Source organism: Protopterus annectens, chromosome 7.part0 (assembly GCF_019279795.1).
Source record: "Protopterus annectens isolate FY-2018-M chromosome 7.part0, PAN1.0, whole genome shotgun sequence".
NCBI lineage: Eukaryota > Metazoa > Chordata > Ceratodontiformes > Protopteridae > Protopterus > Protopterus annectens.
In genome coordinates, this window is record NC_056739.1 from 413,649,982 (window position 1) to 413,662,917 (window position 12,936).

Here is a 12,936-nt window from a genome sequence, read left to right on the forward strand (position 1 = left end):
TAAATTTAAGATTTGGTAATTCTAGGGGGAGATCATTAATTTGACAAAAGGAGAGAAAAGAAGAGAAGAGGACCTAGGACAGACCTTTGTGGTAAACCTCTATTAAATTTGCCAGCAGTAGAGGACGAGACAGTGATGTGGATTTGGAAAGTGCTGTTTTTTAGATAGTTAAAAGCAGTAGAAAGTATTGTCTCCAAAGTTGAGTCTTTTGAGTTTGTTGAGAAGAAAGGTATAGGTGATCTTCTGAGTTTGTTGAGAAGAAAGGTATAGCTGATCTTCTGAGTTTGTTGAGGAGAAAGGTATAGCTGATTGCTTCAAAACCCCTTGTCATGTCAACAAAAAGGCCTGCAGTAATAAGTCCCTCATTCAGGTTGCTATAAATGATATTGGGGGCTATTACTAGGGCTGTATAGGAACTGTAGGCATTGCAAAAGTGGTGCTGTGTAACACATAATAGGCCATAGCTTTTAATTTGATTAAGTAGAAGCCAGTATAAAAGTTATTCAGATATTGTGGTAACATGGCACAGGGTTGAAACAAGTCTATAATCATTCATCTCATTAGGAGAAGTGACTTTAGATAAAGGGGTTATTACTGTGTGCTTGAATACTGGTGGATCAGTGCCTCGGGTGAGAGAAGTGTTAAAGTTATGAGTACTATGTTTAGTGATTTTTTTCAGCTGCAAGCCTTAGGAAGGTGAGGTGAAGATTGCTGTATTTTGATCCTGAATATTGAGTTTAAGAAGTAGGACTTAAGTCAGTTTTACAGAAATTTCTTAGAAGTGAAAGGTCGCTGCATTAGAAGCTAGAGGTTATAGGTCAGGGAATGAAGATTCTTATTCTCTGTTGGTGGGGGAGTAAACTGTTGGAAAGGCTTTAGTTATATCAGTTATGGTGGACTGCAGAAAGGAAGCATAATCATTAGTAAAGGTGGAGGGGTTTGATGTTAAGGTCTCATTCTTCATAACTGAAAAGTTATTTAGTGTCCTTGTGAAGTGTTTTATTTCTTTCCAAAACTAATTTGTTCTAGACCAGTTTGCTTCTGGTTTCTTTTTAAGGTGCAGGGCTTTTATAGTAATTTTTGCAGTTCTTGTTGCATTGATTAAACTTAGAAAGGTTTGGTGTAGCTCAGTACTGTTGGGGTTCCTTTTTCAGTTCTTCCATGATGAATTGCTGATTTTAATTTTGTTTTTATTATCCACTGTTATTAAATGCTGTATTTATATCTGGGTTCATGTACACATGCGCGCACACACACACACACACACACACACACACACACACACACACACACACACACACACACACACACACGTCTGTTTATATCTATTTGCACAGATGTGTGTGTAGGGGTACATGTGTATGAACAGAAATATTAATGCACTTACATTTGTATGTTTTTCAGCAATATGCAGCATTTATACCATAGTACTATAGCTTTACCCTTGTTCCTGCATTGTGTAATTTATCCAAATGTAATGAGCACTTGACAGATTTTGAAGGAGTTTTTTGATTAACTTCATAAAACTCAAAAGTCCATTGCCCATTTGCTATGGTTCAAAATAAAGAGGACACTGATGCTATCTTATCCCTGAAAAAAATAATACACATATGCATATGTGTATGTATATATATGTGTCTGTGTGTATATAAAAAATATATATATATATATATATATATATATATATATATATATATATATATATATATATATATATATATATTTATGTATAAATGTAATGTGTGCCTGTGTGTATATTTATACAAGATGGTATCACTAAATTAATACTTTTTACCACTTATCTTCTCTATATCACACAAACAGCTTCAAGTCTAGTGTTCCATAAAAAAGAATTAAAATGTTATAAGTAAACACTGATATTCAGATCTTATTTGGGGCATAAACCCTACAGTGCTTTTATAAGGATATGTTTTAATGTTTTGCAAGGCTACAGTTTATTAATGGGACTCGAGAAGTTTAAAAATGTGAGAAAAACATGCCTGCCTTTGAAACAGAAAAAAAATGAAAAGAAGAAGTGACATTTCTTGGTTAGATTACTTTATTTTTGCTTTTTCTTTTTCTGCTTAGATTTTGACTGAAGAGCATACAAGAAAAATGTCTTCTCTGCAGAGCACAAATCCAGAAAACACTGACCCAGACTTAAAATTTGATGATTCAGTAGCATCACATTTTAATACTGATAAGGTGAAGCTTCTGGATGAAATGTCAGAAAAATATAACACAATAAAAAGAGAGAGAATAAAGGAGTATAACAGCAGAATGCGAAGTGAACTGGCAAGAATACAGACCTTTGTTGGCTATCCAACCTTTTCAGCTTGCACTCCAGAGGAAATGGCCGCTGCTGGTTTTTATTATTTTAACAAAGATATTTATGTACAGTGTTTTTGCTGTGGATTGGTAATGTGCAGCCAAAGCCTGAAGAAGTCAACATTTGCCCTTCATAAGGAACGTGAACCCAACTGCCACTTCATGCAAGGCATAGATGTGGGAAACATTCCCAAATATAATGTCAGAGTTAGGAAGCCAGTGGAAGTTACCCAGGAGGCCGCAGAGAGGTATCAGAAAAAGGATTCAAGACTGGAGTCTTTCCAGAATTGGCCTTTTTACACCCAGGCAAAACCTTCCGAGCTTGCAGCTGCTGGCTTCTTTTATACAGGTGAGCAATTTTCAGAGGGAAAACCCAAGTATATTTCATTATTATTTGTTTATTTACTTTTATTACCAAAACAGAGATCCCTGGTTAAAAAGCCAGCTGGGGTACACCACTAACCATACAGGGGTAAAAAAAATAAATATTTTAATGAAAAATATAATTAAATATGGTTCAGCACTTACTTCCTAGTAGTGTGGAACTTCATCAGAACAAACAGTACATTCAAAACTCAGCTATTTAAACAACCAAAGGTGGGAAACACTTCCTTAATGAATGAGCAATCTTACTTTAAAAGTACAAACATGCATTACATAAATAAAGCAGTGAAATGTCATTATTAATCCTCTACCTTCCACTGTACATCTTTTTGAAACTATGTGTATTAGGGATTTACACCAGTGGTATGCCACTAAATGTCATAAATGCAAAACCAATTTATCCCATGCAGAAAATTATGGACAATAAACACCTGCGTTTTATGAAACTTGATAAGGGTGGAGGAATGATTATCATGGAAACTATCGATAATTCAAGTAAAATGCCAGTATAGACTCTTTTTTATATGATTTACTCGTGGAAGGGAAACTTGATACTCAGGAGTACAAGTTTTTAAATGTAGATTTTCCTGTAGTGCCTAACATCATTAGCATACCAAAAATACACAAAGATGGCCCATCAAGGTAGCAGTTGGTTCCAAAACCCACCCTTTGGCTATTTATGTCGATCACTCTATTAATGGGCTCAGGTCATCCCATTGCTACATATTAAAAGATTCATGGGATTTTCTTAATAACATTAAGCAAGAACTTTTCCTTGAAGAATGGTATTTGGCTACACCTGACGTAAAAGATTTGTTTTTTTGTATACCTGGGGTTGGATTACAGTGTTTTCATGATTTTCTAAGCACCCAGAGCACTTTTGATAATGGTAAGTTCTCTATGATTTGTGCTTTTATGGACCTTGTTTTGAGAAATAGTTTTGTCTTTTTTGAAGGGGAGTATTACAAACAAAAAAGGTGTAGTAATGGGAGCCACATTTGCTCCCCTATATGCTGATATTGTTATGTGCTACTGAGAAAAGAATTATGTTTTGACCTGCACCTTTACCAACAAATTTGCAGCCTATTTTAGATACCTTGATGATAATTTTGGCATTTGAAAGGGCAGTGAAATTGAAGTTGAGGCGTTTATTGATTATTTGAACAGCAGTACCACATTCTTGTCCTTCACTTATAGTTTCTCTGTTGATGAGATTAACTATTTGGACATTTTGTTGGAAAAGGATTATTTGCATAAAGTCCACATATTTCAACAGTTGTTTTACACTTTGACAGTTGCCACCCCTGGAAGGCAAAAACACAATTTAGGCAAAGGGCAAATGGTCGTGTTAGCTTGACTGATTTCAGATAATGCTGATTTGGCTATTGAAATGTAGAATTTAAAGTCCATGTTCCGTGAAATGTCCATCAAAAAAATTTGAGTGGAAGAAGTTCCAGATTTCTTCCCATTTTGGTTTGGGTAATGGAATGCCCAACAATCTTAAAGAAACCACTAATGGCAATAATGAAAAGGGGTTAGTGACATACTTTTCTAGGAATATGTTTTTTAGGTATTCCCAAGATAGTGGTGTTATTATGAACTTAACTAGGACGTACTGAAAAATACTGGAGGGTGATTCAGCAATTGCGGAGGTTGTAGGCGATGTGCCTCATTTTACTTTTAAAAGGAGCAGCAAAATTAAAGAAAGAATAGAGAGAGCATCAAAAAGTTATTCTATACCATGTGGCAGCCTCCTAGGTACTAGAAAGTGAGGAGCTTGTCAGCAAAGCAGGTTTATACGTGAGAGGGATGTTATTGATTTACCAACTATCAACTTTGTTTTTCGGTTTAATCAAAGTTACAACTGCAATACATCAGGAATCATTTATTTAGTGTTCTGTGATTCCTGCTTTGCACTCAACTATTTTTTATTACATTTTTCATTAAAATATTTATTATTTTTTACACCTATGTGGTTGGTGGTGTACCTGTGCTGGCTTTTTAACCAGGGTTCTCGGTTTTGGTGGTTTATTTCTTCTGGTCGGTGTGTTGCATTTTTCAAGTATTTACTTTTATTAGTGACAAGAAAGAACCTGAGCTCAGTAAAATAATTATTTTTACATGTAAGGAGGGATTGGATAAACAAACAAGAAGAATTATGTGAATCAAAGATGTACCACTAAGTGCCATCATTATATAAATAAATGAACTGAAAAACTACAGGGACATATAAAACAAATTTGAGCAGTCCGGGTCCAGACAACTGACCCTGACATTCATAGTGAGTCTTTGGCTTAGTGTTAGCTAAGCATGAGTACTCATGGTGTCTTTTTGCAGATTTGTCCCTCATCTTACTAAGTGAGTGTCGAATGATCCATACCCACTGTTATTTGTGTTTCAGTACTAAGCTGTCCCCATGAGTATTGAGTAATAGAAGTGATATGTCCATCCTTGCACTTCAGAAAATATATTTCTCTTTGTACCCAGCTTCACTCATTATCCCATCTAGGCCTTAAAGGCAGATTTGTAGCTCCCACAGACCTTCACTCACCTCTCTGCACCTTCAGCTACAAATGATTGAATGAGGCTTATCAAGAAATAGTGTTACCAAATTCATTTTTTTAAAAACACAAAATCAAAACTAACCAAATTTATTAGGGCACTTATGTCAGTAGGAATCAAATATAATAGATTAACAGCACCCAGACAACTAAAGGGGGTATGAATCTTCCTAATTTCAAATTACACTATTTAATTATTAAAGCATCACTGTTATGGAAGGTTGAAAAGGTTAATTATAGGCAGTGGAATCCTTCCTGGACTCAAATCTGGAAAAAAATACATAAAGACATATCATTTAAACCTACTGCATATCCTGTTCTTAAAGCAAGGACAAAGCAAACACTAAACTTCATCTCTCTTCTTTTTTTGTATAAATTCCTTATAAAATATAATAATGTGTCTTGAACTGGAAGACTATTTTGGCAATATTATTATAGCTGACAGATACAAATCCATATTTGATGGCCAATATTCAAGTGTTTGACAAATTTTATCCTAAAATGTAGCATTATATAATTTATGATCTGATACAATACACATAACTTAGTAAAACAAATTAGAGTTAACTTGAAGCTTAAAGGTTATCTGTTTTCAGGCAAACATTTTATATAACAAAAAAAAACAAATATACATATACCCAACAACAGACTGGAAAAATGCAATTTCTAACTCAATTTCTAGCTCCTTAGTAAACAAAGCTCTGACCAGGTCTTATAAATTAGCAATCCAGTATAAATTTCAAGGTAAGTTTCTCTTTTTTGACTTATGGAATAAATGTGATTGCCCCTGCCTTGATGCCCAAAAGTACAAGATTTCAGTAAGCAACAATTTAACATGTATTCCTTAAAAAATACACTATATAGAATTTATGATACAAAATACTACCTGTTTAACACCAGCTAAAAATGCACATTTCTTTCTAGACAATGATAACCTTTATCAAAATTGTTGATCTAATGATGCTATCTTACAAATGTTATGGCATTACAAATATATGCAGTACTAATTTCAATAAAATCCATAAATAAATACATATACCAAATTTAGATATCATCACATGGCATTTTGCCACACTACACATACCTATTTCTAAGATTCCAAAACATAAATTATTTCTTTTGATTATCTGTTTCTCTCTTCTTAAATTACACATTACCAAAATCTGGCTAAATTTACATACTCTATATTGGTCTGAATTCACAAATATGATATTTAAATATCTAAAAGCTATAAAATTATTTATGAATCACTGCGCAAACAAAAACAATAATGTAGATAACTTAAATACTTTATTCAATATTTTAATCTAACTACATCAGGTTCCTACTGTTATTATCAGTAGTAGTAATATTAGCATTACAAGTATTTTCAATTTAGTGTTCTTTACTGATTATTTCCTATTTTCATGATACATTAGAGGTAATTACTAGTTTTAAGTACTTTAAAAAAGGAATAAAATAACTGTATCTATCTACATGTTTTTTTCACAATCATTTATAAATTAACTTGTCTTCTAAATCTGTTTTTTCATATATCTCTTTTTTTACTACAAACAACTGTTCAAATTTAGGATAATTATTCATTTTTAGCTTAAAGCTTATTTTCTTATACATACTATGAATAGTTTATATAGAAATTTTAGTCTTGGTTTTAAGATTGACTGTTCTTATAACAGACAAAGGATTAGATTAGATTTATGGTTTAGTACTCTGTTTAGTGGTTAGTGGATCTTGATTCTGTTATTGTTATTACTATTGGAAAAATCTTACAATACATGTTTCCTTTAAAAAAATAGTGTTTTATTTTAATCAGTTTTAGCAGATTGCACTCGAAAACCTCTGCCTGTATATGAGAAGATAAAAGTGTAAACAGTTTTAAATGCATTTTTATGCATCAATATTTGTCATAACTCATGTGCTCCTCAGATTATAAATACCCACAATGCTATATGAGTCTGCTGTAGTCAGCTGATCTGGAGGAGATGCTGTGATATTAACTGTCTTATTACTATCCTGCCATTTTGTGAGTTATTATAACTGTATTACAACTTAGAATATCTATGTCTAGTCATATTAACCATAGGTCTGTATCCTGACATGGTATCTGTCCTGGAATCTTTTCCTATAAAATAAATGAAAAATGCAGCTCAGACTAGAAGAATACAGCAAACAGCCAAGGAGACACTGTACAACTCATAAAAATCCAGAATAAAGCCATTTACCACAATTTTAGGGGTTATCAGCTAAAAATCCCTACAGAACTTAGATGCAACCACAGAGACAGAAGTTCATACACTTTCTAATACCATCAAAACTTGATAAAGAAAGTGAAATAATACAGGTAAACACTTTAACTTATGCTATCAGCAAACAAGTGAAAACCATTTACATTTCACTTTCATCTTCTAAAAGGTTGCTGGAGTAAGTAATAACTAAGCCCAGTTACCATTCAGTGCCAAAAAGAAATGCTATTCCTGAATGAACATGCTTTCACAGATGCATTCAAGCCAAAGGAGAAAGTGCTGAAGCTTTTGTCAGCCACTTATATGAACTGCGTGAAAAACTGTGGGTTTTGACCAAATAAAAGATGATCATATTAGACATAGAGCTGCAATTGGGCTTAATGGTTGACTGACAATGACTGGATATATTAAAATTATGTATTTTGTTTGCAGCTACAGTTATGTTGGCACGGTTGCATGGTTTGTAAGGTATAATGTTTGCAATTGAGATTGTCTTATTATGGTTTATTTTCATTTCTATACATGTAAGATTGCCTATGTCATACATGAAAATGTAATAAAGATGATTTTTGTTAAAAAAAAAAAAGAACTGCAATTGGTCTGGCTGATACTGAAGCATCTCAAAAGTTACAGCTAGAAGTGAATTTAATGTTAGAAATTATTCAGTTTGCTAGAGAGGCTGAACTAGTGAAGAAACAAAATTCTAATATGAGCATAACAAATGTTATGTGAAATAAATTACAAAAAGAAAATTGTAGATTTAATAAGAAGTAGTATACCATCCAAAATAAGCAGGTATATGGGAAACAGAATGAAGGTAAGCTTGCTAAATGCTTGAAATGTAACCATTCCACATACTATGTTAGAGCAATGCATGTGGCAGTAGATGTAAGAAATGTCAGTATCTGAAGAGGCAGTGCATTCATCTTTGGTGCTACCTGTCCAGAAAGTAATGGGTTTTATTCCAACTCCATTTGCCTAGATTAATTTCCCAGTACTGACATTGCAATGTTGTGTAAGGAGGTACTCCACTCCTGCGTGTATCATCTTTTGAATGAGATAATAAACTGATGCCCCACCTGTCTGAACTGGTGGTAGTTCAGGCAGATGTAAAAGATCCCATGGCACTTACAGAAAAGAGTAGAGCTTTATTTATTTACACTTCCAATTACACATTACCTATTTACTCAGTACAATTTACATGATTAATTACATCATTGTAAAATATTAAATGTTATGTATTATCCTTCTCATCCTATGTTTTTGTTTTATTAATGTTACTCCCTGCATTCCAAAAGTGATTATAATTCTTGACATCTCATATGCCATACAATCCAAATACCCCCTCTAATAATTTTATCTACATCATCTTCTAGTTGTATATTTTACATAAGCCATATTTATTTTATTTTACGTTTGTTAACCGGGGGTGTCTGACTGAGCCAAAAAGGCCCTTTTTCAGCAGAGGCCCGAGGAGAAAAGCTCCACATAGAAAAATTACAGATACATTTAGATATTTAGACATGATCAGTATACACACAAATTACAATAGACATGTTTTTACAGTGGTATGCAGCACATCGACAGTTACAGTGGAGAGAACAAACAAGAAAATATTAATTTAAAAATAAAGATAATTAGATTTGTGGTGTACAGCTGAAATTTGGAACATAGGTAGAATACATACAAAGTACACAGGTACAGCACATACATTGTACATTAGCCAGTGCTTGTGAGTATGAGTGAAAACTATTATCAAGTGCTCTTGGTTTAGTATGTGTACCTTATCCACTTTCACTAGCCTGGGGAGCAATCATGGCACTGCCAACTTTGCTTGAGATGTTGTCTAATGAGGTTTTTAAAGGAGGCTTTGGACTATGTGTTTTATATGCTTGTGGGGAAAGAGTTCCATTTTTTAGTCACTGAACTACTATATAGTGCATCTCCAAAGCTATTTTAGCTGTTGGTGACTTTTAGTAGTAGTTTGCTTGATGATCTAAGAGGCCTTTTGGCTGAGTGATGTTGTACTATGTTTTTGAGGGCAGGACAGTTATTGGGGAGGTAATAGATAGAATGACAGAGGCAGAGCTGATTAAATGTAGGAGGTTGGGCAGATCAAGCCAGTGGAGCTGTCTCAAAGCAGTACAGTGATGAGTTCTATATGAGCAATTTTCAGCAAAGCAGGCAATTCTGTTATAGCAGGCTTCCATTTTGTTTTGTTGAGATTAGTCAGAAAGGGAGATGGATAGAGTAGGCTGGATAGAAGTTGGGAGCGAGCAATGGCTGATCTTGTGTTGATGGTAAGAAATGGTTTGATATGGTAGAGTGATCCCAGTTTGGCATGTACTTTTTTAATAGTTAAGTTGAGATGACTATAAAATTTTAGGTGGGAGTCTATGGTTATTCCCAATAGCTTAGCCTATGCCACTGGAGCAATGGGAGTAGCATTTGTGGAGTAGATAGTGAACTGACTGCTATCAGTGTTTTTGTTACAACTGGTTATAATCATAAGCTAAGTTTTCTTTGGCTTGAGGATAAGTTGGGCTTTGGTAAGGTAGTTTTCAACGTCAGAGAATGCTAGTTGAGTTGTTTGCAGGAGGGTGGGAATGTTTTGTGCAGAACAGATTAAGGTAGTATCATCTGCATACTGAATGATAGGTGCATGCTGTGTGGAGGTATGGAAGTCATTTGTGAAGATTGTGAATAGCAGTGGTCCTAAGACAGTACCCTATGGGACTCCTATAGTTATGGGCAGCTGAGGAGAGAGAGAATTTTCCCATTTCATAACTTGGTACCTGTCAGTTAAGTAGCTTTGGAGCCAGGTAAGAGTGGAATTTGATAGGTGATATTGGTTTAGTTTGTTTAGCAGGATTTGGTGTGAGACTGTGTCAAATGCTTTGTACATATCCAAAAAAAAGAGTTGACACCTGCAGGCCATCATTGTTGAGATGGTTTACTGTGTCTGTGAAGCAGAGGAGGGCTGTAGTGGTACTATGGGCAGGTCTGAAACCATGTTGAGTAGGTGAAAGGATGTTGCTATCTAGGAGATACTTTAGCACCTGGGTATGGGTGCATTTTTCTAAGATTTTGGCCAGGAGGGAGAGTAAAGCAATGGGTCTGCAGTTATTACGTTCAGTGGGGGGGGGGGGTCCCACCTTTATGTATGGATGTAACATAGGATATTTTCCAGAGTTTGGCCATATAGTTTTCAACAATTGATCTGTTTATGAGAGTGGAGACTGGGATAGCAATAGCATCTGCTGTGAGTTTTAAGAAATAGCTGGGGAGTAGGTCGGCTGCTGTTGATGAGGTTTTTAGTTTGGAGAGCATGCTTTTGACTGAAGTGGTAGAGACTGCTTTGAGAGTAAAGCTTGTATTAGTGTTATTTGTGTTAGGGGGGATAGTGAGGTTGGAACTGTCCTGTGATAGTAAGGCTAGAACTGAGTTCACGAAGTGAGAGTCGAATTGTGTTTTGATGGGAACTTTAGTGTCAGGGATGGTTGGTTTGGGGGTAGCCTTTTGGGTGGGTTTTTAGTAGCTGGTTTACATGTTTTCAAAATTTTTGGGGGTTGTGTTGGTATTTAGTTTGTGATGTTGTGTAGTAGGATTTTTTGTCCAGCCTAATGCATTTTTCTGCATGGTTGCGCAATTCTTGGTACTTAGGCTTTGGGTTTCTTTGTTTTTTTTGATAGTAAAGCCAGGCAGTGTCTCTGGACTTGAGGATTTGTTTGGTTTCTTTACTAAGCTAGGGGTTTGTAGAGGTTCTAACCTTGATTTTGCGCAATGGAGCGACAGTGTCTAGGTGTTGTAGAAATGTTTTGTTGAAATATGCTATAGCTTGGTCAAGTGGGAGGGTTTTTAGGGGGTCCAGTCACAGTTACAGAGTAAAGTATTGAGGACCTCAGGAGAGATTTTTTTTGTGTTTCTAGTGGATTTATTGTTAGTGGTTTTGCATATGCTTATTCTACTATGTATAAGGTATATTACGTTGTGGTCACTTAAGGTGTCTGGGAGACTGCCTGTGTGGGGGTACAATGTGGGGTTGTTAGTTAGGACCCAGTCAAGGATGGATTCCCTTTTAGATTTTTTATCACATCTAGTTGGAATTTGGACCAGCTGCTGGTAGGCAAGGAGATTTATTAGATTACTTGGTGGTTCTGATATTCAAGTGAACCAATCTAGGCTGAAATCCCCCAGAATAAGGGTTTCTTGTGACTATGTGGAAGAACACCAGGATAAGAAATCTTAAAGGCTAGCAGGTGTATTACCAGGTGGAATATAGATCACAATTGTGGTGATGACCTTTTTAGGGTGAAGTTGAAGTTGTGAGATAAGTATGTCCCAATTATTCAGGGAGGGGTAGGAGTTTGGTATTTGATGTAAAGTTAAATTGGACTTATACAGTAAAGCAGTTTCACCCCCTTTACGAAGTGGTCTGTCTTGTCTAATGATATTGTAGCCAGTTGGGAGAACTTCTGAGTTAGCTGTTTTTTATTTAGCCAGGTTTCTGTTAAAGCAACTATGTCTGGGGTGTAGTGTGCTATTGTGGTCTGGAATTCAGGTATTTTATTTTTGATACTTCTAATTATTTAGCATTAAATGATGGTTGGTTTTGCTGCTGTTGTTGATTTGCCCAGGGATGAAGATAGTTGGGGTATTATGTTCTGACAATTGTGTTGGAGTAGTTTGTGTTGGACAGGATGGATTTGGGCCTGGGTTGAGGTGGATGTCCCTACTTATGGTGAGCCTGGTGTTAAAATGGTGATGCAGATGTTCCAGTTTGGTGATGAGTGTGAGAAAGTATTGTCTTTTTTGGAGTAGGAATGAGAGCATATGTGTTTAGTTCTGAAATGTTCTGTTATATAGTTCTTTAACAATTGTGGGCAGATATTATTATAATGTGTGGTGTCTGTATATGAGAGTGCATAATATAGTGTTGTGCTACTAAGTTTAGGGATATTGCTAGAGTGATAACTTGTGGAGTTATAAAGAATTATGAGAAGACAGACTAGACTTAGTTGTGTGATAGTCATAGTTATAAAGTTTAAGTTGGTTCTAGGTGGAGGTGTCGATAGGAATTATAGGATTGCACTATATGTGGATAGGTAAGTAGTGTGGGGTGATGTAATAATGCCTAGCAGGAATGAGAGTGGTTGGGAATATTCTGTGGTAGAGCAAGTGGGTGTGGTGTAATGTGATCTGATTTGAGGAGCTGTGATTGGTGGAGGTGAGTGTGGTTGCGATTACTATAAATGTAGCGGTAGTGGGGACGGGAGGGAATTAGGGGGGCAGGGGAGCAGAGAGAGCTGAATGTTAGTGCGGGCGAATGGAGCGGGGCAGAGCCCACCAAGACAAGAGTAATGGGCAGCAAAAATTAAGTGTTACTTTACAAATATGAACACTTTAAACAAATTCCTGAG

The 12,936-nt window shown here is 35.5% G+C and overlaps 1 protein-coding gene across 1 annotated transcript in view; it reads left to right on the forward strand.

Annotated features, from left to right (window-relative positions):
- The first annotated feature begins 2,095 nt into the window (after positions 1-2,095).
- Positions 2,096-12,936, forward strand: part of LOC122805967 (baculoviral IAP repeat-containing protein 1-like) — a 319,950-nt gene continuing 309,109 nt past the window's right edge. The window contains exon 1 of the mRNA XM_044076207.1: positions 2,096-2,677. Coding sequence (XP_043932142.1) covers positions 2,116-2,677 — 562 coding nt within the window. The 5' untranslated portion in view covers positions 2,096-2,115. The remainder of the gene's footprint in view (positions 2,678-12,936) is intronic.